This window comes from Bos javanicus, chromosome 28 (genome assembly GCF_032452875.1).
Source record: "Bos javanicus breed banteng chromosome 28, ARS-OSU_banteng_1.0, whole genome shotgun sequence".
NCBI classification, from domain to species: domain Eukaryota; kingdom Metazoa; phylum Chordata; class Mammalia; order Artiodactyla; family Bovidae; genus Bos; species Bos javanicus.
This window is the reverse complement of record NC_083895.1, coordinates 31,398,990-31,425,510: the sequence shown is the minus strand read 5'-3', so window position 1 is coordinate 31,425,510 and position 26,521 is coordinate 31,398,990. Positions and strand designations below refer to the sequence as shown.

The 26,521-nt window shown below is 42.2% G+C and overlaps 1 protein-coding gene across 2 annotated transcripts in view; it reads right to left on the bottom strand.

Annotated features, from left to right (window-relative positions):
* The window catches only part of VCL (vinculin), a 112,661-nt gene that overhangs the window by 2,244 nt on the left and 83,896 nt on the right, over positions 1-26,521 (bottom strand). The window contains exons 9-21 of one of the 2 annotated variants that reach the window (XM_061405833.1): positions 24,651-24,804; positions 23,781-23,956; positions 21,522-21,712; positions 20,091-20,290; positions 18,687-18,815; positions 14,653-14,802; positions 13,005-13,113; positions 11,587-11,889; positions 9,990-10,114; positions 8,103-8,288; positions 4,784-4,987; positions 2,567-2,770; positions 2,056-2,160 (exon numbers count right to left, since the gene is read on the bottom strand). In XM_061405833.1, the coding sequence (XP_061261817.1) occupies positions 2,056-2,160; positions 2,567-2,770; positions 4,784-4,987; positions 8,103-8,288; positions 9,990-10,114; positions 11,587-11,889; positions 13,005-13,113; positions 14,653-14,802; positions 18,687-18,815; positions 20,091-20,290; positions 21,522-21,712; positions 23,781-23,956; positions 24,651-24,804 (2,236 nt within the window). The remainder of the gene's footprint in view (positions 1-2,055; positions 2,161-2,566; positions 2,771-4,783; positions 4,988-8,102; positions 8,289-9,989; positions 10,115-11,586; positions 11,890-13,004; positions 13,114-14,652; positions 14,803-18,686; positions 18,816-20,090; positions 20,291-21,521; positions 21,713-23,780; positions 23,957-24,650; positions 24,805-26,521) is intronic. The other variant, XM_061405834.1, reaches the window with a different exon arrangement.

Genomic DNA, 26,521 nt, shown 5'->3' with positions numbered 1-26,521 from the left:
TTGTGGACTGCACTCTCAGATGGCATCTAGTGTACACTCCTTTGCCGATGTTTGAACAAGCCCCTGCCTTGGGCTCCCCCTCTGCCTAGAATGCTCTTCCCTCAGGTATCCCAATGGCTCACTTCTCACCTCCTTCAGATCTCTCTGCCCAGTTATCACCTTATTGAGGCTTTTCCTGCTCACCTAATTTTAAGTCACAAACCACCTTCCCAACTCCCAGTGTGCCTCACCCTCAAGTTCTGTCTTCATTTTTCTCTACAGAACTTGTCATCGCTAGCGGATAAACTATATGTTTTATCTAGGTGGTTCATCTGATGTTTTATCTAATTTTATCTAAAATTTAAGTAACATGAGGGAAGCAATTTTGTCAGTTTTGTTCTCTACTGTATTTTAGTGTTATGTCAGTGCCTGTCACACGAGGCATTTCATATATATTTAATGAATGAATGAAAAAGTAATCAAGTAAACCAACCACCTTATAAATCCATGAAAATCTAAGTAAGTCTTCTAAACATAAAAAATACAGGACTGAGATCACATTAGTAACTTATCAATCTACTAACCCAGTAGTTTTTTTAATTCTGATATGTTTTTGAGCTATAGATCCTTTGTGAGATTAATGAAGGCTGTGGATTCTCCCCAGAAAAAAAAGCTCAGATGCACAAAATTTGTGAATGTGATATCAGAGGGTTTATGGGCTCTGAGAGGCATAACTATGGACTAGAAGTCCCAATCAGTTAATCTTTTCACTTGGTCAATAAAGAGGCTGAGGCCCAGAAAGATTCAGAGACTTGCCAGCCAAACTCACACAGCAGTCAGGATGAGGCCTCCAATTTCTACCTTGCAGTCCTGTGTCTCTTCCGTTCTACCACATTGTCAGTTTCTTTTTCTACTAGAATAATGGAACATAGTAGACACTCCCAAGATACATTTTTGTTGGTTAACTGATTAAATGATAAGGTTGGAAATTCTTGAGTCTTCCCCTTCCTTCCTTGTCTTTTCTATTTCCTTTCCTTGGGGCAGAAGAGATCACCTGACAGGAAATAGCCGAGTGCCCAAACCCTGCCTAGAATACACGGAAGTTACAGGTGAAGATCCAGTTTGCGTGGTTTAGGGGACGAGAGGGTTAAGGTGAGAGCTAGTGAACTAAAACATGGTAGTTAAGGCAGCACTGTTGACCCCAAGAGAAGTAGCCTCCTTGCCTCCTCTCAAGTGCTCCTTCCCTGTCTCCTGGCCCAGACTTCTCCAAGGAGAGGGACTGTGTCTTTTGTTAACTCCTCTACATAGCACGTTATGCAGTGCCGCATACATATTCCAATGTATGATAAGCCTTGTCTGGGCAGTTCAACAAAAGATGTGCTATCTTCCATAAGAAGAAATTGGAAGTCTGGCTCACAGCACAGCCTATTGGAGGGAGTTTAGGAGAAGAAGAGGTGTTCAAATGATGGCTTTCTGAAAGACCTGAGCCACATTTCCAGGAGGCAGGGAAGAGAACAAACTGGGATTGCCAAAATACATACAAGAAACACTTTAAGCAAACATTCCCACCATCTTTATTTCAATATCTGTCAAAAAAAACAAAAGAGAAGCACCTCCTTTGAGATTTCATTTCCACCTCACCACAGGCCTAACCACCTCATGCCCCTGAAAAGTCAGTGCTGTTCATCCTCCCTGAGGTACTTATAATCCAGAGGGCAAGGAAGCAGGAATTCTCCAGCCGAAAAGGTCCAGTGGGCAGGACTGAACACACCCTAGAGGCCTCTAAAGAGCCAAGCCTATTCCAGGGAGAAAAAGAACTGAGTGGAGTCCTAACTGCTGCTGATTCACTCAACCTCCCTAACCCTCAATTTCTCATTTGTAAAATGACAGAAGTTGCACAAGAGCTTTTCACTTTCCTTTCCAAATTTCTGATGCATCTCTCCAACACAGATGCCCTTTTGAGAGAGCTGAAGACTCCATACCATGTACTGAATACTCATTCCTCAAGGCTGAATTAAATCACCCTAAAGGGGCACAGAAGCTGCTGGTGAGAAATCAGAAGCAGCAGGTACGTACCTGCTCGGACTCCTCGTCGCTTATGTTGGTCCGACCCAGCATGGTGGCCTTCACCGTGGACAGGATTTTGAGCTGGGTGCTTATGGTTGGGATTCGCTCGCATACCTAAAAGAGAAAACTCAATTGAGTATGTTTCTATGTTTTTCTTGCCTGCAAGCTCCTTGAGGGCGAGACTTATCCACCTCCTACTCTCAGTGGCTGGCATGCAGAAGGCATTCAATATATCAGCAGCAGAATTCCATTTGTTTTCCCCCTAGAATCAGTCTAGTCTCTTTGTCCAAAAATGGAAGCATTAAAATTCTTTCATTTGATTCAGAAATAAACTTTTCCAACTCTGTCTTTCCCAAACTCACATGCATATTTCCCCTTTCTGCTGTTTCTTTCATGAGGTGCCTCTTCCTCCTTGCTCACCCGGATTTCTCTCTCCTGCTTTTCTCCCTACCCCTGCCACTGCCCTCCTCCCCCCCTCCCCCAACACACACACACACATACACACACTTTTCCTGAGTACCTGTAAAAGGTTCGTTCTAATCCGCTTATCTGTGCACTGCTTGGCAACCTCCTTGGCCAACCGAGTCACCTCATCTGAGGCCTTGGCGATGTCCTTGGCACACTGAATCAGTGCCCGCTTGGTGCCGCTGCCCCCTCTGACCAGTCGAGACATCTCAGCCATCAACAGAGCCATGCGCTTGGCTGCTGCAATGATGTCATTGCCCTGGAGAGACGCAAGACACAGAGTGAGCTCAGCCCATACTCGGGCCAAGTTAGGGAGCGAAGTAGAAGCAGAGAAGAGGGGAGGGAGCCTGCTGCTCTAGCAGCCCTCTGGGAGGTGAGAAGAGAATACACAGGCTATTCTTGAGTGATACGGACAGCAGAAGAGAAGTAAAGAGAAGAGTAAGCCAGGGCACTCACCCTAGCATTCAGTGAGAGTGAGAGAGACAGAGAGAGATCACTGGACCGAAAAAAGGAGGACTTGGATATTAATCTGAAAGGGCAACATGTGAGCCCCAGGCATAGCACGAAACAAGCACATCAGCATCTCCAGGTTAATCATGTCAATAAAATGGGAGTGGGCCCAAGGAATGGGTTAAACAGGCATTTTCCTCTCTGTGGGGGGAAAGCAGTACAGTTGGCCTGAAGGGAAAAATACAGATGAGCCTTTCCAGATGCTGAAATCATCCTCTTCAACCTGACCCTTCTTACAAATAGCGGCCAAGGATTGCCGCTGCTGAACTAGAATTTAAACCAAGTAACTATTATTAGCCTTGGTGAAAAAAAATTTTTTCTGACCTAAACAGCTCCTTCCCTCTGTCTACTGCCTCTTGTTTGTACTGTCAGCCTAAAGGAACATGTTATTTTCATTCTTCATGTTTAAAAAGACCAAAAATCAATTCTTCAGTCCCCTCAGCTAAGTGGCTTCAATTAAAGAAACTTTCAGCTAAGAGGATGCTGGGGGAGGCTTTGGGAAAATAAAAATCATGTGTCAAGCTGTAACTGGAACTCCGGCAACTAATAGCAGCTTATCTTAGATTTGGCATTTTGGTTCATTATAACCCTCATGGGTCATAATGTACAAGTAATTTACTTTATGCCTTCAAAAGGCTCATCTTTTGGCTGATAGCAAGCAAAAATAATAAATGCAGTGTTCAAAACTACCTAAAAGGCCAGGCCCTCTGCATTTCTCCCCTCATGCTTTCCAGTTTCTAGACAATGCAGTGAGGCATACACAAACCATGCCACGGCAGGGTGCTCTGTGAGAGGCATCCACAGGCACCAGGAAGTGGCTGATCATTTACACGAGGGGGTGCGTAACCTCCCAGGCAGTCGTCGAGGCCAGAGAGAACACAGTTTGGGAAGAACTCATGAGAACAGGAGTATGTTAGACAAGGTTGGCTAGGCCCACCTCTTCCACTGCAGACCTGGGATCATTCCAGGATTTCATGACCTTGGTTAGAGGATAGTGTTGTGCCAGGGTTAGTTATTTATCACCCATCACTCCTCAAAACCTTTCTTCTTGCAACATGCCACCTTCAAAGGGGAAAATGTAATGATCCCCATCCTCTACTCCCTAAGGCCAGAGCTCTGTTGGTTCCTGTCCTGCAGCCTTGAGCCCTCTCTCTTCCCCACTCCCACACCCTGGCCCACTGAAACCCCTGATCAAGCAGTCAGTGAAGCTCCCTTCCCTGTGGGTACCCCTTAAGGCCAGCATCTGCCACGCAGCCAAGTGCAGGACAGCAAGCAGTCCTCCCCAGAAACCCTGCCATGTAAAGCTGCTTCTCACCCTGATCAACTCTGCCGGAGCCATCAGTGAGAGGTCAGCGGAGAGGAGCTGGGGATGGGGGGCAGGCAAAGCCCAATGATCAGGCCGGATGACCTCTTAATGGTCTATAGTGGTTCCTGACCTGAAAGTCATTGAGAGACACATCCACAGCTTCCCAAGGGATTTAAGGTTCCAATGTCGGCCACAAGGTCAATAAGAAAAGGAATCCTTTCAAAAAGTGACCCTATCTCTCTCTAACCCCTAAACATGAATGCAATCCAATTAATCTGGCATTCGCAGACCTATGAAACTTGTGAAGCCAGTCCTAACAACAAGGTGCAAACAGACAGACGCCCACCCCGGCCCAGACTCACAGGACCCGCACAGATCATGAGTGATGCAATGTGTCAAGGCTGCACATGGCCGGATGCATAGGGAGCAGCCCCACTGGGGGGCGCTCATCAGTACCTTACTAGACCACTTGGTAGCTTCCCGATGCAATGACTGAGCCGCGGCCAGAATGGGCTGGTTGACCGGCTGATTGGATGGCATTAACAGCAGCTCAGGTTCGTAATCGTCTTCCATGTCAGGGGGGACAGGGAACCCAACAGCATCAGCCGCCTCTGCCTCAGCTACAACACTTATACCCACCTTAGCGGCTGGGTTACCCGGCTTGGTCGATGGCAGGAAGGATGAGAAACAGGGACAGTGTTAGTAAGAGCAGTAGGGCTTGGGAAACTGAGCTTCAGCTGATTTAGTAACCCAAGCTCGCCTAGGATGGGAAAGAAAATGGATTCCCTCCAGGAGTCCGATGAGCCAAGCTCTGCAGAAAGGGAATTCTCAGCCTCCAGCACCAATCTGCTCATAGCAAGGGAAAGAGGCTTGCTTACTCCAGTAGCAAAGGTTTCCAGAGACATATTTATACAAAGAAAGAAAGTGGCATTCCTTTTTAATACACTTACTACCAAAGAGTAATTCTCGGGTCAGAACATTTTTGAGAAGCCAAACAAACAATCAATAGTAGCTTATTAACTTTAAAAGGAATTCAGAGGGGAAAAGTAAATGCGGCCACACAAGTTGCTTTGAACAGAACAAAGTGAAAACCTGCTGACTCATATGGACACTGTTCTACAGTTTCCTGGACACAGAAGGTATCTTGGGTCAGCTCTGCCAGACACAAAATTTTTTTTTCTTGCTGGGGTTAAGAGTCCCAGAATCTAAAATAATAAACTGGAAGCAACAGATATCAAGTCAGGAAAGAGGAAAGGAAAACACAACGCTGAGTGAAGCGGGCTTATCAAATACCCCATAGTCACCCAGCTAGAAATAGCCTCGAGAAGACACCTCATCTAGCATCCACCTTAGGGAAAACATACTTCAGAGCAGTTGTCCCTATCTGAGGTCCTCAGAGACAACGCTTCACAATCTCACTTTGCATCCATCACTAGAACTGCCTCCTCAAGCTACTCTTTGGGTACAACCTAAATCTCTCCAATTGCACTCAGCCCAAACTCAGTTTACACAGTCCACAGATAATTAATGCATGGCCTTGTCAACTGACCAAGGCTGAGTTCAGAGGAGCTCTAAGTTGATGCCCATGAGAGAATGGGACCTGTGTGTGTTGGGGGAGACAATTAATTTAATACCAGGGATGGGATTCTGAAAGCCCAGGGAGGAAGCAGGAAGATCAGATGCTAAAAATAGGTTGAGGGGGAAAGAAAATGAAAGGAACTGCCCCCAGTGAAGCCAAACCACTGATATAAAGAATGGCAAAAAAAAAAGAATGACAAACACGGGTTCTTTATATCAAACATCTCAGGGTATGTAATCTCAGATTACAAACATCTCTAACCAAGAGAAAGTAAGAGTTTGTGTCAAATTTAATTTGAGGTTGCTACAACTCCTAAAAATCTTAATCCGTACAGGAAGCCTGCCTCCAAAAAGTGACTAATAACTTGGAGGACTCAGCGCCAACATGCGGTGTAGGTACCTTCTAAATCCTTTCACCTAAACTGTCTCAACCAGGACTCATCCCCATTCCTTAGAGGTAAGGCCAGCCCACTCCTGGGTGGGGTTCAGAGTCCCAGAGTGTACAAAGACAGACTGATAGAAACAAACACACCCCACTCCTCACCTCCCTAAACACACATGGTTCAAGTAACTACTGACTTCACACAGCTTGAAGTCAGCAACCCCCAGAGGCAAACCAGCAGACACAGTCAGATTTAAGGACTTCTGGTGACAAATGGCAGAGTGGGGTAAACATCTAGGCCAGTGCTGTCCACCCCTCAAGGTTTATGTTTATCTTTACAATTCATGTATATTTTGTGTTCCTATGAACAATGTAATTGGGTTTATTGTAATGAAATTTAAATTTTCTTTAGGAAATTCCCTGGCGGTCCAGTGGTTAGGACATAGTGCTTTCACTGTTGGGGACTGGGTTCGATTCCTGGTCAGGGAACTAAGAGCTCACAGGCCATGAGGTATGGCCAAATAAATAAATAAATTTTCTTTAAAATCTTTACGTAAAACCAACCTTCACTGTCACCCCCACTTAACTCCCCCACATGCACTGGGACTCTGCTAACAGTCCCAGGGGTATGCATGCCCCTGTTGGAGAGATATGATTGTAAGTAAGTCCACAGGTCAAGACCAACACCAGCAAGGTCACCATTCCTTCTGTGAAGCTGGACTCACAGCTAACAGTTCAGAAAAATACAGAGTTAAAAAAACCAAGGGCAAATTCCCAGCCTGAAAAAAACCCAAGATCAGATGCATGTGCGGGAGGTCCCTTGGGAACTACATTCACTACAAGAGCTTGAGATGACGGAGAGTGTAAAAAGAAAAGAGGAAAATAGATGTTGGGAATAAAGATGTAGGGTCATAGTAGAAACACAACTGACTTAAAACTAACAAATAAATTTAACTCTTATCTAGAAAGGTTACCACTCACTTTTCATCATTTAGAGCCAAATAGGGGCTTCCCAAATGACTCAGTGGTAAAGAATCCACCTGCTAATGCAGGAGACACAAGAGACACAGACTTGATCCCTGGGTGGAGAAGATCCCCTGGAAGAGAAAATAGCAACCCACTCCAGTATTCTCGCCTGGAAAATTGAAAGGGCAGAGGAGCCTGGCAAGCTACAGTCCATGGGACTGCAAAGAGTCAGACACAACCGATATGCACGCAGGCAAAAGTTATTCATGGGGCATGACTGCTATAGCATCCAAATGTTCACCAACCACCTTAACATTTACACTTCCAGATCTGTTGGAGTTAGCCTGAAGCTGTCTTGAATTGAAGGGTAAGATGATTCTGATAACAGGACAAAGGACAAAGCTTTTAAGATACCAAATATCTGCTTCTATGAGAAAAGAGAAGGAAAATGAAAATATTTCATATAGCCATAGCAGAGCCCACAGAAGACTGTGCCATGTTTGGAGTGTGGATAATTACCAAGAGAGCATCTAACAACATTCAGTGACCCCAAGAAAGAAGAGAAAGTTCTTAGAGACTAAATGTCCACCATCAGGGGAGCTGATACTCCAGAGGAAAGAGGAAAGGAACCTTCGTCTCAAACCACAGGTGTCCTAGCTCTCACTTGAGCTGCTAGAAGGAGAAACCATCAAGTACCAGAAACATCTCACTAAATCACAAGAAAGAAGAGGATCCTGCTCCTGGCAGCAACACAAACCAAAGCAGAGAGAGGGTGATTTTCCAAAAAGACTTCCTGGGCTGTGTGTCGGCTCTTCATCCTTTCTCAACAAGAAGAGCGTCACTACTTACCTTGCTGGACCACTTGCGAGCTTCATCGTGGAGCTGCCTGGCAGCCATCATCATTGGCTGGTTAATCACCTCCCCGGCTTTCTGCTCAGGGAATTCTTCATCCTTCTCCTCCGGTGGTGGGGGCCTGGGTGGAGGGACCTCACCCTCAGGCAGAGGTGGTTTGGGAGGAGCAAGCTCATCTGTCAGCTAAGAAAGAATTGCTAGGTTATAAGTAAAGTCCTAGGAACTACCCCACTAGAATCCTTTCCTTTCCTCTAAAAAGCATCCCCAGCATATACCCTGAGAAAACCATAATTGAAAAAGACACATGTTCCCCAATGTTCACTGCAGCACTATTTACAAATAGCTGGTTCATAGAAGCAACTTAGGTGTCCATCGACAGATGAATGGATAAAGAAGCTGTGGTACATACACAATGGAATATTACTCAGCCATAAAAAAGAACACATTTGAGTCAGTTCTAACGAGGTGGATGAACCCAGAGCATTATCATACAGAGTGAAGTAAATCAGAAAGAGAAAAACAAATATCATATATTAACACATATATATGGAATCTAGGAAGACAGTAATGAAGAACCTCTTTGCAAGGCAGCGGTGGAGATGCAGACACAGAGAACAGACTGTGGACCCTGGGAGGTCGGGACGTGTGGACACGGGATGAATGGAGAGAGTTGCATGGAAATACACACACTACCATATGTAAAGTGGATAGCCATGGAAATTTGCTGTATGCCTCAGGGAACTGAAACTGGGGCTGTGACAACCTAGAGGGGTGGGATGGGGTGGGAGGTAGGAAGGAAGTTCAAGATGGAGGGGATATATGTATACCTATGGCTTATTCATGTTGATGTATGGCAGAAACCAAAACAATACTGTAAAGCAATTATTCTTCAATTAAAAATGAACAAGTTTTTTTTTTTTTCTTAAATAAAAAAAAAGTATCCCCAGAAAAGTCACCCACATTCACAATCATCCACACTGAGCACGAGGGCCACCTGCTTCAGTCTCAACAGAAGCATATTTTCCTCCTTTTTTCTTCACAAAAAACTAGCAGCTACTGTCTTGGACATATCCCAGGGAGGCATGCATGGCAATACCGAGCCAAAGAGCCTCAAAGAAGATCTAAATTCTGGTCTTAACTTCGGACCAGAGTTCAGGGGCAGCTGAATAAGCATGGAACTTCTCCCCAGGGCCTTGGGTTCCTCATTTACCAATGAGGAGTGCCTAGACCAAATGACTTCTAAGTTCTTGATTCCAAATGTCAGGACTCTGTTGATCCCGTAAGAATCCATTCCCCAGAAGAGCTATCTCCTGACTCTAACCACCCACCCACAGTCCATCAAGTGGAAAGAATCAAGTCAAAAAAGAAGTGTTGGTGGCTAGGGAAGCACTGGTCATTAGCTATGGGCACAATCACTCAAATTTGTCCTCAACAAACTTAGAAACTTAAATATGGGAAAGCAAATTTGGGACATTAAATATGGGAAAGTAAATCAGAACATTAAATCAAATTATTGCCTTGATAAGCTATTCCTAAGGACAAGCTATTTCCAATACAGCTATTTTCCCACTCCTCACCAACCTACCCCACTAACTCATCACTCATCACATTCACACTGACCATAGCCAGCTCCTCTGCTCCAGTCGCTCCCCATCAAAGCAGACCAACACCACAGACTCTCCACTTACCCAGCACACCCAATGCATAAGCACTGGGTTAGGACTCCTCTAGATTCAAGAATGAAAGCTGAGTTGTGCCTTTGAGATTCAAGTAAAATAAAACAAAGCTACCTAGTGACAGAGGCTCCGGAGCAGACTACCTCTCTGCCACTACAGTCCCAACACCCTGCTGCTCAGTTCTCCCCGTGTATCTGGATTTACTTACTCGGAGCTGTTCAAGGTCTGGTGGAGGAGGCGGGAAGTCAGGCTCCTGTGGTTGGAAGGCTTCTCTGACCTTGGCCACAGCTCCTAGGATCCGGTATCCTGAGTCCAGGAAGCTCTTTTGCAGTCCTAAACACAGACACCCTCACTTTCAGTTGGGTAGGTCAGTACCCTGGAGCACTGTCTGTCCAGAAGAACTGGTTTTCAGTAACAAAAGCTGGGTGTGAAGCTGCCAGTAAGTGGCAGAGGCAGTGACTGAAAGGGAAGGGAGGTAAGAGCAAGGCAGATGCCCTGAGTCCTGCAAAGAGTCAGAAGCAGCACAAACCAGCCGTTCCCTGTAGTGCTCAGGGGACCTTCTTGCCTGGATGGCTGACAAGCACTTGGGACACTCCTGGGCAGGAACGCTTTGGGATCAGGTGGTGCTCATCACCTCTCATGATAAAGCAGTCAAGAGATAAGCAGCCCCACTCAGAACAGGGGAGATGTCACTTTCAGATGGGGCAGACTTTCCCTGGAGTACTTCTCACCTTTCTCCCTACCTACTCCTTTGCTCCATTTGGCATTCAGCATATTAGCCCCTATACTGAGCTGCTGCTACTGTATCCAGTCACCTAGAATTAAAGAATTTACTCAAACTATTTCTGTTGTTTAGTCACTAAGTTGTGTCCAATTCTTTTGCAACCCAATGGACGGTAGCGCGCCAGGCTCCTCTGTCCGTGGGATTTTACAGGCAAGAATACTGGGGCAGTTTGCCATTCCCTTCTCCAGAGGATCTTCCCAATCCAGGGATTGAACCCATGTCTCCTGTATTGGCAGGCAGATTCTTTACCACTGAGTGTCACCTGGGAAGCCGCTCAAACTATTAGAAACTCCAATTAGGAAACTGAGCACGTCTTTAGTGATGGTGGGTTGGGAAAACGAGGTAGACTTTGCCTGGGCTAGGGATGAAGAGGGCAGCCCCTTTTTCCCACTCTCTCACACTGAGTGGGTCCTACTCAGAGAAGAGGCTAGAATCACTGGAGGTTCACAGAAGGAAGGAATTCAGATGGTTCCTACCAGAAAGGAGTGACACATCTTCAGCAGCAAAGAAAACATGACCAAAATTCAGCTAATGAAAACCCAAATTCTTTGGTGTAGGATCAAGATAATCACCTAGGAGACCCACAGGTCAACTCAGGTCCTCCAAATTTGACAGAAATAAAGAATGTTGTCTAGAGAAAAAGCATTTTAAGAAAAGCAGAAGTTATGCAAGTGATATAAGTTAAATGGTTGATAAATTGGTTATTATGCATCTTTTGAGAAATTTCCAAAATAATGATTCAATAGGAGAAGGAGCTATTTAGTCAGACTACATGAAGAAAGTGCAGAGAAGCTGCTCCAGAGAAACTAACTTATGATAACCCTGCCAACACTTCAGGAAATATTCTGTCCAACATATTTTGAACAGAAAAAGATTAATCTAGCATTCTCAAACTAGCAGGCTATAGTTTTTCCTCCAAGACTTTGCATGTGGGCATTTTGGGGTGCATCTTCTTTTCCCTCCCTGTCAGCTGCCTGAATTAACCTCTCAGGTGAGGTGAACCACACCATGCATTGCTTACCAGGGTCAGAAATGTTTCCTGCCACGGCCTTTGCATCCACCACCATTGGGGAGATGGTTTTGCTCAATTCATCAGAGGCAGCTTTCACAGCCTCACGGAATTTGGGATCCTCAGAGTTCTCCACCTCCCTCTTAGCCACCAGCAGGATTCGGTTGGCCCGACGAGCAATGCTGGTTGCCCCGGCGACCAGCATCTGAGGCTGAATGTTGGCCATGGCAACTTTACACTTGTCCAGGTCTTTTTTAATTGCTTCTTCGGAAGCATCCAACAGAGATTTAGTGTCAATGGCTTCGTCCACCAGCCCTGTCCAGAGAATAGAAATGGAATTTAGTTTCTATTTTACAAGAATAGAGACTCCAAAACCCTGATGCCCACTCACGTGAACGGACAACACTCATAATTCTCACCTTCAGCTCAAAGTCCTTCTTACACAATCAAAAGCACCACTGGAGGGGGGTCGGCGGGGGAATAAGAATGTAGCCCAGGAGGCCAAACAGATTCAGAGCATTTTTACCAACCGTGGTCCCAGCCTTCTTATATCTACCACAGACACCCAGAAACGCTTTCACATCAGGAGGAAACCAGAATTGTGTCTGAAACCTTCGCTGCATCAGCACCACATTATCTGTTAAGAATGTTTTCTCCTCCCGTCTCACTCCCCAGCCATCTGTTGCTTGTTGGCAGCTTGTGGTGCCCAAGATGAGCCACGCGGTGGATTCCAATAACCTTAACAGCCTGTTTCTTGTTTCTGTTACCTGTCTTCATATGCCCAAGGAGCTCCACTTTCATCACTGGCTGCTATGGACCCCTGTCCCAGCAGGTCGTGCAGGGAAGCTGGAGCGCCTACCTTCCTCATCTCTTCCTCTCCCATCCCTCCCTCCACAGAGAATGAAGAAGACTCAGAGATGCCACTTCAACTGCACAGACACAGGTCTGTTGGTTGTTGGTGTCTCCTTTTTAAAAAAGAAAAAACTACGTAGTCGATAAGTTGGAGGAAATTCTGAGACAAGTTGTATTAAATGGTAGCTATTGTGGTTCCTTGAAATGTGAACCCGTTGAAAATGACAGGGACACTTACTGTATCCACAAACACTGCCTCTCAGCCTCTGAAACCAAACCCCAGCTCAGACAGAGACAAGGCACTATTCAGAGAAGATAGGAACTGTAACAATAAACATCACACTGGGAGGGCGGCATTAAAATCAAAGGGGCTCAAAGAGTCTCTCTTTGGACCAAGTTGCAAGGCTTGAATGAGAAGCCGCCGCTGCTCAGAGGCCTTAATCAGGGCCAAGTACACTGTCAGGCACATGACAGTCCCTTTATCCAATTACAGCTTAGTAACATAACCGGTCCTGCCTGAGTTTCTCAGAACTTGTTTCTCATGGATTAGACAGCAAGATTTTTGCACACAACGCTACCTGTCATTTTTTCAACATTATCGATCCACTGGTTCTTCATGGTCTCAAAATGTTCATAAGCAGCTTGATTTCCAGGATTCCTAAGTAAGATGCGAGCGGCTGAGACCACCTGGGAATAACAAAGCAACCTTGAAACACCAAGAGCACCTTCCCTCTCAAACACAAGCCTTGAGTGAAGCTTCCCCCTCTTCACCTGCAGGTGGCACTCTAAGGCCAAAAGTCGGCGAGTCTCCTTTAACGCCAAACACTTTAGTCTTGGTCTGATAAGCAGCTCAGCTAATAAAGTAACATAGTAAAGGAGTGTTTGCTTGATACTTCCAAACATACACAAAACAGACAAATACTTAAGCCCTCCATGTCCTTCCATCTAAAAAAGTACCATTTAAAAAGATACTATTAACAGATTTATGAATATTTACTAAAAACAACTGTCTATAGTTAACAAAGTACTTTCACATCCATTATCAGGCTGAATCCTCACAACAAGCCTGTGAGAGAGACAGGACAGTAATTTCTCCATTTCACAGCTGCAAAAACGAAGACACAGAAAATTGAAGTCACTTGCTCAAGAGCTCTTAGCTAGTCAGTTACAGCTCTAGAGGAAGGAACTAACATTTACTGAGTATTTGATAAGTTATAGGCTGTATAACATATAAACATCTGAATTTTCAAAGCAATCCACTAGGAAAGAGTTCCCTCTGTTTACATATGAGGAAAGGATTCAAGTCCAGATCTGTCTCCAAAGTCCTGGTTCTTTTTACAGTTGGTGTGTTAAGCCTACTGCTGTGTTTCTGTTTTTTAGGAATCTCGGTTTTATACAGAAATTCTATATTTTATTCTTCATGTTTTATGGAACTTTTTCACGAAAGTTAGATACACTCATGTTTTACGGACATGTTTGATTTTTCAAGAGAATCTAACTTTTAACATGCCACATGGATAAAAGCTGAACAATGAAGGGACATGCTAAATGTCCCCTGTCTCTGCTTACAAGCTCCCACCACATCTAGTATCACAAATCTGTAAAGCCAAGACAGTTTCTAATGTATCACAGGCATTTAAGAAATATATGCTGAGTAAATAAGTAAAAAAATAATAAAGTTTCTATAATTCAACTGAAAGAAAAAAAATGCACAAACATCACACTAAATGACATTGAACTGATTTTTTTTAAAGAACGTCTATCATGTACTAGAATTTTAATTCCTGTCCGATTTGTTTTCTTTTGTTCCCACTCTTCCAATATTCTGTTCACAGTCTGGTATATCTTGGTTATATAATTAAAGAGAAAAGAAAACTAAGTATAAAACAACTAAAAATGTTTAAATAGCCTCAAAGAGACGTATGGAAATGCATAAACTCTAAAATCAAAACCAACTAACCTCTCAAGATTATCAAATTTTTCTCTAATTCTGTATGGGAGGGGGGTACTTTACTAGTTTCTTCTACTTTCAAAACTAATCGTATCATTGTAAAAAAAATTCAAACAATATAAAAATTATTTTATTGACACTAAGGGTAAATGTGGGGTTTCTTCATGATATTTTATAATAATAAGTGTTCAAAAATGTATAGAAACTGTTCTGTAGTTAACCTCCTTTACTCACTACGGTGTGAACTTACATGATAAAAAGGGAGCGAAACTCACCTGGGGTGTAAGTTCTCGGGCTGTCTTCACTGAGGCCTGAATGCCTTCCACTGTTGATTTATTAGCAGTTCCAACAGCAGCCGCCTTCTCTGCTGTGGCCCCAAGCCTTCCTGAATGGTTTTCAAAGTTAGCTGCCCTCTCATCAAATACCTTGAGGAAAAAAAACAAAGATATTAAGTAATTTTATTTCAATAAAACAGGTCAGACAGCCTAAGGGAAAAGTCTCTCTTTTTAAGTAGAGGCAGCAACTGCTTGAGCAAAGACTTCAGCAGATGACATCAAACCCCAGCTAATAAGACAACAGTCACACACTGAGTCCTGGCCTTGCCATATCTCCTCAGAGATTTGGTCATTAGCTCCACATGTATGCAGACACACACACATCCTTGAATTTCAGTTCAACTAATGCTTACCAAGTGCAAACAAGACATACAGAGCCATGTGGTCTACAAGAAGAAGTTCACAGCATCCAAAGACTTAATCCCCCTTTCCCAAGGCTTATCCTCTAGTTTGAAGAGGTCAGAAAAACCTACTCCAGGTTGGTGGCTGAATGCGTTAAAGATCAAGACTATCCACGGAGTCCTAACCAGAGCCCATCCTCGGGCAGCTCCCCTCACATATCCCGTTACCATTAATGTAAAAGTTCTGCCCCTGACCTCCGTAGGAAAAACGATAGCTGGTGCTCACACCCAGGCCTGACACAAGGGAAATTCGCCTGATTTCCATCACCCAAAGCCAAACTATCCACTGAATTGTTCATTCAGTTCACACATCTGCTTCAGCAGGGATATTTTTCAAAGTTGCATACCTCGAAAGGGACAACTGAACTTAAGAGGACAGGAGTTCCTCTGTCATTTGTCTGAATAACATTATGAGCACTGACGCTCAGCAGCAGTCCTGGGTGACGTTTATACACAGAGCACGTCAGGACTGCCGAGCAGAGTCTACCCTCCTCTTTACCTCCTCCAGAAGGTCTACCTGCCTGTACTTGGAGTCAAGTTCTGGCTCCTAGCAGACACTCTGTAAAGGTCTCTTGGCCCAAAAACAGGCTCCTCATTGCCAGGGTTCTATGTTTACCTGACTCAAGTCTCTTCTCCATCCTGGCCTCTTCTCTGATTCAGCCATTAACGGGTTCTTGCCATTTTTAAACCTCAGAATCTCTTCCTAAATCTCTGATCTCCTGGTCCTCTTCTCCTGGCCTCCATCCTTGTTTCTTTCCTTGTCTGGTCTCCCTACTCTGAATACACAAGGCTTTTGCTGACTTTGTCGACCATCTCAACCCCAGACCATGTCCGCTGCTCCCTTTGACTTAATCTACTGCTTAGCTTGATTTTCTTGTCATGCAACCAAAATTTACTAAGCACTTACTATGTACCAGGCTCTGGAACAGGTGCTGAAGATACAAAGATGAGTAAGACATTATTTCTGCATCTCAAGGAGCTCACATCCTAGCAGGGTTTAAAAGGCCCATAAACAGATGCCTATAATAGTTGTGTGCTATCTGCAATAATAAATTTAGGCATTGATACTTAGGAGGAAAAAGGCACATAACCTATCCAGAAAGAAAAGGATACTAGAATAAAGGATAAATAGAAATTAGCCAAAAGAGATGATGGGGAAGATAACTAGGTAGAGACAGAGAGAGAACAAAGACACAGAGAAAAGAAAGGACAGAGTAGGCAGGAAACTATAAGCAAAGAGGTATTTATTGCTGGGACATGAACTGAGAAGCAGGGCTTTGTGCAAAACAAGGGTAAGGAGAGTATTAGAAGCCAGATCACAGAGCCCTGGCTTTCTCCTATGCGCAAAGGAAGGACCACTGAAAGGTTTAAGCAGGAAAATATCAGGCTCAGACCTTTAACTTTATTTGTGCCTTAGTGACCAATTCAAAGACCAGTTACAGCTGCATAGTCACTCAGGCAGCAAGGGACAAGGATCAGAATTACAGCTGTGGCAACATGAAGAGAAATGAGAATTCAAGACATATTTGTGAGATCAAATTAGCTTGTCTTACTTTATTGATGACGAGAGGAGTCAGTGGCAACTCACAAATTTCCAATAGGAAGAAGACAGGACAATACATGCTGTGGTACCCAGCAGTATCTAGGTAGAGATTACCAACAGAGTTTGCCTACTCATCCGACACCAGGAGATGTCTGGAATGAAAAAATAGCAAATTACCCCAGCCTAAGTGGACCATGAGCTGAACTGCCCAGGAATCAAGGCCACAGAACGAAAATGGGGGTCATTAGCAAATAAGAATAACTCAAACCTCTGCCCACCTGTTCTACACTGTCTTGGGTGCCTGACCCAACTCCTCCTTCACTGCCAGTACTACAGAGTCTAGAAAACCAAATACTTGCTTTCCTAGATTCCTTTGCAGTCAGGTAGCCTTGTGACAGAGAAGGCAATGGCACCCCACTCCAGTGCTCTTGCCTGGAAAGTCCCATGGACGGAGGAGCATGGAGGGCTGTAGTCCATGGGGTCGCTGAGGGTCGGACACGACTGAGCAACTTCACTTTCACTTTTCCCTTTCATGCATTGGAGAAGGAAATGGCAACCCACTCCAGTGTTCTTGCCTGGAGAATTCCAGGGACGGGGGAGCCTGATGGGCTGCCGTCTATGGGGTCGCACAGAGTCGGACACGACTAAAGTGACTTAGCAGTAGCGGTAGCAGCCTTGTGACAGAGTTCCAGTCAATGAGACATACACGAAAGTCTCCTGGAGGATTTCTGGGAGTGTTTACTTTCATTTATTCAGTGCCAATGATGTGCCAAGAATTGTGCCAAGAAATGGGAATAAAGTAATAACAAAACAAAATCCCTGCCCACATGGAGCTTTCATGCTAACATGAGGGAAACATACAAAGAAAAATGAGGTAAATATGCAAATGTTGATAAACACAAAGAAGAAACAGGATGTGGAGATAAGGAAATTCCTTGGGCTGGGGTTGCGCTCTTAGGTGGTGACCCCAAAGTGATGTTTCAGTAGAAAGCTGAAGAAAGTGAGTGAACAGTGTTTGCAGTTATCTGTGGGAGGACCAGAGAAGACAAGAGCAAGGGCTTCAAGATTAGAACATATAAACATAAACAAGGAATACTGGGAATACCACACAAGAAGGTCAACGCAGAGAGAGGAGCATGAGAGGTATGAGAGGTACCAGATGAGGTCAGAGAAGTAGATGGGGGACCATCTCAGATGCAGTGGTGTGACAAAGATGCTGGTATCAACTCACACAAACTCATAAGAGCCAGAAGTGCCCATCTCTTCCCAATTCTGCTTACAGTGACTTCACACTGAACCAGTCATCATGGGAGTATTTACATCATGAAAGTCAACAAACTTTACAAATCAGAGTCTTTTGTTTTTTGTTTTGTTTTCTCCTCAAGAGCTGGTCTACCAGCACATCACTGGCCTTACTGTTCATTGTAAGTACTCTGGCTTCACTCTGGGACAGAGAGGAGTAATCTGAAGGGTTTGAGTAAAAGAATGACATCAAATGACTTAAAAGAAGTGTCCTGACTTCAGTGTCAAGAATAGTGTCCTAAGGACACACTGAAGGGACAGCTATGACTAGAGGGACTGTTATGGCGGTTACGACTGGGGTGTCCCCCTTCCTCATTTCTTACTGCCTTGAACATAATAATGCCCAGGGCTGCATCAGCCATCTCTATCAGGAAAGATCATGAAAATCACAGAGATGCCAGCTTTCAGGGTGTCAAGCTGCTGAATCAATGCCAAGGCTACCTAGCTCCCTGTTTCTTATTATATGATAAAAATAAAACCCATTGTTTTCATCTCTGATAGTCAGGTCTTCCCCTACTTGCAAGTGAAGACATGTCCTAAAGAGATTTCTAGCTGAAATACGTGGTGACTGAAATAAGAAGTGGCAAGGCCTTCCTTCCCTTTTGTACTCTTCATTCACAATTTCCCAACCACCCCTGATGTACACTGTAGTCACATTTTACCTTCACACATGCACACACACACACACGGATGGCCAACAGAAGAAATGGAAGCCCTCGGACACCCACCTCTTCCCTATTGGGTGCATCAGGAGGAGCAGTGGCTGCCACTGCCAACAGCTTGATGGGAGTCGTGGTATCACTGAAAACATCTGACACCTCCTGAGTCATGGCCTCCTGCATCCGGGCTTTCAGATCCTTAAAAACATTGTTTACAAATGAAATTTTCCATAAATATCCAAAAAGACATCGGCCACTGTCCTCTCTTCCCACTCGATGTGCCACTGTCCTCTCTTCCCACTTATTCCTTCAGTGTTTCTTTCAATGTTATCAACTGTGAGTATCAACTGTGTACAAAGCACTGAGCTAGCATAAAACAGGTATAAGAAGTGAATCTTGCCCTCTAAGCAATTAAGGACATAACTCACATTGCCCTAGAGACTGTTCCACCCAAGCAAGAAATCTTACTTCATTTCTTGATGGCCTCTAAGAAATAATACTAAGAACCAGAGGGTTGAGCCCAAAGACCATGAGATGAGATAATCCCTCACCAGTCCCAATGCTGGAGCGGCCTGACATGATCTCAGTAACTGTAAGATACTGTGGATACAGTGCCAAATTTCTAAGTAATTTCTTATATTTAGAGGAAAGAAATCAATAATGGATTTTTTTGGATACATGATATTTCAAATAAATTTCAAGAAAAACTCAATAACCAATATATGTATCCATTTTCCAACATGGATCTAAAGAAGACAATTCTCAGAAGTCATGAAAAAAACTCCTTTTTATAATTCACATTTAGTCCAATCTAAGGTTTTTCTTTGTTTGTTTTTTAGTTGCACCATAAGGCATATGGAACTTCTCTGACCAGGGGGATGAGGGATTGAACCCATGACCCTTGCAATGGAAGTGTGGAGTCTTAACCACTGGACCACCAGGGAAGTTCCAATCCAAGTCTTAGAATAGATTTATACTCAAAAAAGTTTCAGTCACCTCCACTGTTTCTCAAAGTGGGAGGCATGCAATGGCTGGTGATATCTAAGATTTTAGATGTTATACAGAAAAATGTTTTTATTGTAATAACTGTTTCTTTTACAGAATATTAGGAAAAATATAACTAGCTCATCAAGCTCCTGACTTCAAAATTATTATAAACTTTTCTTTTAAATAAGTTTAAAAAAGGAGTCCATTTTAAGAAAAAAAGCTGGCTGACTAAACAAGTGTAAGTGATACATGGTAGAGCAGATATGAAAGAGCTCTTGTATTTCTTGGGAAACAACAATTTTAATTGCTATCACACACTGATAAGCTTTTTCCTAATAAACTCTGGATTTTCTTATATTCTTGATCACATCTTTTTCACTTTCCCTAGACTCAGGAAATTATGTATTTTTAAAACTCTCTCCCTCCCTAGTTTTTCAATTATAGTTAAGCATAAGAAATGCAATGATACATGCTCCCGAGCTCTACCTTTAAGGAGTCTTGGAGCTGAGATGCAAGAGCTCTCGCCTGAGGGCTCTCCCCTTCCCCTCTGGCAGCCAGGTCAGCCAGCTGGGCTGTCAGCTGGTCCACTCGGTCACACTTCGCAAGAAGATCCTGGCGATAAGGCCCCATCATGACATTAGCCAGACGATGCCCTTCGGCCACAAGCCCTCGGATGGCAGCCTGACCTGTACCAGGAGAGAAAACATGGACACTCACATGGATATGGAGAAGCCAATCACTGTGCCATTCTGGTAAGGGTTTTTTTTTTTAATAGTAACATTTAGTGGTGTGTTTTTTTTCCCCCCAGTAAAAAGACAAAACATTTGAGAAATATAAAAAATGTAAAAAAATATAAACCACCCATAATCCCATCTCTCGGAGACTAATATATTTGAACATTTCCTTCCAGTTTTTTTTTTAATGCATTGCATGCTCTTCTATATACATACATATATTTCTCTTTTATAAATCTGGGATAAACTATACATTAACTTTTATCCTGTGCTTCTTTTTATTTAACATGAGCATTTTTCTACATCATTAAAAATTATTTAATGATGTAGATCTAAAATTTATGTAATATTTTATCATATGAACCTAATTCTTGGCAATTTACTTATTAAATATTTATGTTGTTTATATACATTCTTGTAACTCCTTAGAAATATCTCTAATTATTACTTAAAATAAATTCCTATAAGTCAAATTGCTGAGTCAATGGGTATGAACTTTTTTTTAAAGCTCTTGACATACAATTCCAAATTGCCATTCAGAAAATTTGTACCAATTTATTCCTCCACCAGTAAATTATACATCTGCCTGATTAGCCAACACTGGATTAATTAAAATAATTAAATTTTTTCCAATGAATGCAGCAAATGAAATAAATATATCTTTCAGCTTCAACAGGCTTGCTATCATAATTTGACCTAAATTCTTATAGTTCCATTCCTAAAATCTCTCAAAAATCAAAATTTTAGGTTATCAATTCTACAGGTGATTGTGTGATGCAGGAGACTTCACAACTGAAAATAACCTTGGAAGTTAAGTACCTTTTATTTCGTTTTAAAAATTATATTTAACTGTCAACTTTCTAAGGACTGTAATAACAGAAAGAAATATAATAGAATGAAAGTATACATAAACTGGAAACAATTAGCTCAAAGTTTCAATTGCAACATGAGGACTTTTCTATTTGCCTGCAACAAAATCATTTATTTGCTAAAACTTTTGATTAAATCAAAGAAATACTACTGGCTACATTTAGAGATGGAGTCATACTGTGGAATGACTTACTCACCAGTGACTAAAGAGCCCCTCAGTACCTAATCACAGATGACACAGGATCTCTAGCAACAACTTGCTTATCTTCACTGAAATAAGTTTAATGAGGGCTAAGTGCACTAATAGCCTTACCAACTCCCCGGTCATCCACAGTAGGATTATCAATCCACCGCTGCGCTTGCTCAATCTTGCCTTCAAGGTGGACCGCTGCTTTGGCAGGTCTGCTGTTGGCTACGGCCCTGTTTGTTTTAGTCTGTAAGTTCTGTAGGGCTGTGGCCACCTGTTTGGCTAATGCTCGGGCCTCTGGGGAATCTCCTTTACCTCTGCAGAGAGAAAAATAGTCACTCTGTCACACCAAGATACTCTTTACATCGAGATGACTCAACTGATAATAGGAATGCTAATGAAATGACAAATTGCTAATGATTATTATTGACTTGAAAGGAAAGGGATTTATCTATTTGGCCCTTAAATAAATTAATACTATAAATTCTGATTGTTTTTCCTAGTTAAGATAGTTTAATATGAGTTTGGTCATTCTGGCTCAACCAAGCTCAACCATTTGGTAAGCTGAGCTCAGTCAGTCATCAACAGATTAGGTGATCCTTCCCTCCAGCCTGCCACCTCAAGAGTATGACTCATTTTATAGCTCAAGTCCAGTAGGTCATAGAAAAGTAAACCAGGAGAAGTGTACCTGTCTCACTGATAAAACCACAAATATTAGCCTACCTGACAGAATGACTAATTTAGATACCATCTTAAGAGCTCCTTTATGATTCTAAATTTTTATACTTTCTCCATTTTTGTAAAGCTGGACAAAAAAGGTAACTGCCCTGTCAGGAAGTTTTATATAAAAACATATATTAGATATATATTGTAAGTAATGATGGCATGTGACCAAACACGAAGGTCTGCTGTTATCATAGTCATCATTAATTCTCTCTTCATTAAGAAACATTAATGAGTGCTTGCTATGTATATGGACGTGTGTTTAGATCCCGAGAACACAGTTTCCTACTCTGTGTATTTTTATATCTAGTAAAAATGTAAGCAGACTGTACTAACAAGCTAATATTAATAAACAGATACCTAAATTTGTAGATATTGTATTTTGCGTGTGTGGGTGCTCAGTCGCTCCAGTCGTGTCTGACTCTTTGAGACCCTATGGACTATAGCCCACCAGGCTCCTCTCTCCTTGGGATTCTCCAGGCAAGAATACTAGAGTGGATTGCCTTGCCATACTCCAGGGCATCTTCCTGACCCAGAGATCGAACCCGCATCTCTTATGTCTCCTGCATTGATAGGTGGGTTCTTTACCACTAGCACTACCTGGGAAACCCATTGTATTTTACAATTGTCTAGTTATACATTTTCCCACCTACATAATTTAAGACTTGGGGTATAAAGCAGTGACCCCCCAATTGACTGAGCTTGATACCAAATCAAATCTCAGCTATTACATAAGCTGCTCTCTATCACCACAACCTCCTGCCTAAAAATTATGTCCACCCTGCTCTCACTCATTTCTATTTCATGGTCTGAGGCCGGAGTTTGCTTTCTTAGCCAATATTGCTCTCCTAGCCAGTGTAAGATTTGAAAGAACTCTAAAGTAGCTCTTTGGGAAAAAGGTAGGCACTCTCCCATGGAAGAACAGGAACTGAAACATACAAGTTAAATGAAACACAGAAAAACAGGAACTGAAGCATTCAAGTATCTTAAATCTCTCAAGATACTGGACTATCGTTATCCCTGGAGAAGTGGCTAGAGGACTGAGGCAGGAGAGAGAATCACCTCTTAACTTCTGCCACTGTACGCTTTCTTAATGTTCTTTTAGCATGTGATGCAGTTGCTTTCTTTAAGACAGAAAAATATCTTCCAAAAGGAGAAAGCAACACCTTTTTTCAATATAATCAAAGTAGGTGCCAAGAAGGCCTTATCTGTTTCAATGATTTAAAAAAAAAAAATCTTCAAAAGAAGCTGTGGTGAGAATATCATATTTAAGGATCTTTTATAATTGCTACATAAAAAATACACTGCTTAGGAAGGAAGAAAATATTTTCTTATGTCTCCTCAATCCCACCCCCCACACACCCCTATCTTTTCACAGCTAGCCACAAGTTATTTTCCTCATATGCCTGGGAAACAGAAAAGTCACAAATATGGTGTAGCAGGATGTCCTAAGAAATTTAAAAAACAGATCCCAAAAAAGGTGTTCTTGGTATCCTAAATTAATTAATTTAAAACCATCTGCCCTTACCATGTCACACAGAATCAATGAGAATACAGGAGAAGAGCATCATATGTGCATTTAACCTATAAAATTCAACTACATATGTGCTAAGGGGGAAAAAGGGAGGAGTTAAAGCATAATTTAATTGATTAAATACATACTGTCTTCGTAGATCTCCTAATTTAGAAGTCAGAGCAGATATTTCTCCAAGAGAACGCAGAATGTCATCTCTCTCTTTAGGATCATCACATAATTCTGCTATTTTCCGAGCTTCAGCCAAAGCCCCTCGAATCTGTTCTTCTCCTTCTGGTCCACCATTTGGATCTGCAAGCCAATTCTACACACAGAAATGAAAAAGAAGCACACTGTGATTTACTCATAAACCAATTTTATTCAACTTAACAAGGGCGTCAGAAATATTTCAAAAGTAATCACAAGGCATATCAGCAATAATGCTAGTTAGTCCTTATTATTTTACATTGGTTCTTGCTAAGGTAAAATCAAATCAATCCATCTTGTTAAAACTGACTTTTTTTGTTCTCATCAGGATAAAATATCTTTATGAGTTTTATCTTATCTTTGAATTAATCATACCTTATTAATTCTTCAGTTTCTTAAGCATTTTTCTTCATGAAATACTTGAAAATCATTTTACAGTAGAGTCGTATCAAAAACTTTTAACCCTTTAACATTGCTATGACCAAATACAGTTGTGAATTCTGAGATGAAGAACAGGTTTAACATACTGTAATCTCCATCAGGAACTAGGAGAATGGTACTCAGAACACTTATTTTTAACTAACTGAAGTATTCAAAATTAAGATCTCCATTTCAAAATATAGATAAACATTAGTGTTAAGCCTGTGGTAGTAGGAAACATGTTAACAATGACAACTGCTGGGAATCAGTCACCACTTAGAAACACCCATTATCCACCCACAGAAAATCGGGGGGAGGGAGATATAGGATATTTATGGAACACTTCTCTTTGTCTTTTATTTCTCACCCCTCCTGAAAATCACCATCACTACCTGAGCAGCATCGATCTTCTTTGCAATGCTCTGCTTTGAGTTGGTCATGGCTTCCAGCTTGCGGGCTGCATTTTCCACTTTTGCTGTGAGCACATCCAGACCCTGAGACACTTGCTGGGCTTTCTGCATGGCCACCGGTGAGGCTCCTTGTCCTCTACTCAAACAGACAGATGTGTTACTGTTGTACCCTCTCAAAATCTTAATGGCAAAATAATACTAAAAGCATAGTATATATCATTTTGCTAACGTATTTGTCCTTTTTCCTTTTCTCCACTAAATCTGGGATAACACAAGGAAACAGAGAGAAACAAAGCAAAACATCCAAACTATCTTAAAACCAGTAGCAGCGACTTTTCTGGCAGTTCAGTGGTTAAGACTCTGAGTTTCCACTGCAACAAGCATGAGTTCGATCCCTGGTTGAAGTATTAAGACCCTACATGTCGTGCAGCACGGTCAAAACAAAACAAAAAAGAAAACAACGATATCATACAGAAGCTTTAAGGAACTGAATAACTGCTTTAAGACTAGACCTGCAAATTTTGATAATTATAATTTTCCTCTTGGTGGTGATTACATAACCAAACCTAATCTTTAGAGGGGCAAATGCACTTGTGATCTTATTGCTGTGGAGGGTTTGTTACCATAGTAGGTATGCTTTAGAAATAAACAGCCCATTAGATTGTCTTATTTATGGGCAAATGGCAGCCCACTCCAGTACTCCTGCCTGGAAAATCCCATGGACGGAGGAGCCTCGTAGGCTGCAGTCCATGGGGTCGCTAAGAGTCGGACACAACTGTGCGACTTCACTTTCACTTTCACATACATTGAAAATGTTTCGGGAGGCAGCGTGCATAGTGTTACTGAAAGCACACCGTACCAGGACCAAGGAGATCTGCGTTCAGATCCTGGCTCCTGTACCTGTGGGACCTTATGATGTATAACTTCTTTGGGCTTCAGTTTTCTAACTTAGAAAATGAAGAGTGGGTAGGTAAAAATACTTGCCCTGCTTATCAAACAGAGTGGTGCCAAACAAAAAGTAATAGTTGAAAACAGTTTGGCAATAAACCAATACACATATATAACTATTATTACTACAGAATTGTCATTATCATAATCTAATGGTAATCTTAAATATCTACCTTCCATCCCTATGCATCCTGTACGTATCAAAAGTAGTTAGTACTGAGGGAAAGGGGCACAGAGTGACAAGTTCTCACCAAGTTCCTAAAGAACTAGTTTCTTTATTTTCCTTTCTCAGAAGTGGTATGCTACTACTACAAAAAATGATGCGAGTTACTAGAAACTTGTTTGCCCTTTGTAAGAGACTTCCCAAGTCATAAGAAAGTAAGATATGGCATCTTTTTATATCCATAATTTTTAGTCCACCCAGCCTGGTAAATTCAATGATAGCGAGCGACAACTCCATCATTTGGTCCAATAGCATGGCTGATCATAACCTGAGCTTCTGATTTTAGGATAATCTCCAAAAATCTTTGCTTCCTTTAATGATAGTATGGATTATGGACTTATCATTCATCTATCTAACCTCTTTTTTAAACTTATGTTTCTCATGTATACCAATATTTGAGGTAGTGAACTCAATAATATTTATTGCCAATAATATTTGTATATAAATATATATACAAGTTTTACTTATGCTTGACACCTCCGTTTTATGGCAAAGGAGTCTGAGACTTTTGGAAAGATACTTTTTATGTTTTAACTTGCTTTTTTCTTTCAAATCTAATAATTCATGATGAGGAACCTTGTTTGTGTAAGAGTCCAACTGTGAAAAAGTAAAAATATTTACGGGCTACATAATTTTTCATTCAAAAGAAAAAGCTTATTGAGTCCCATGGAGAGGAAAATAT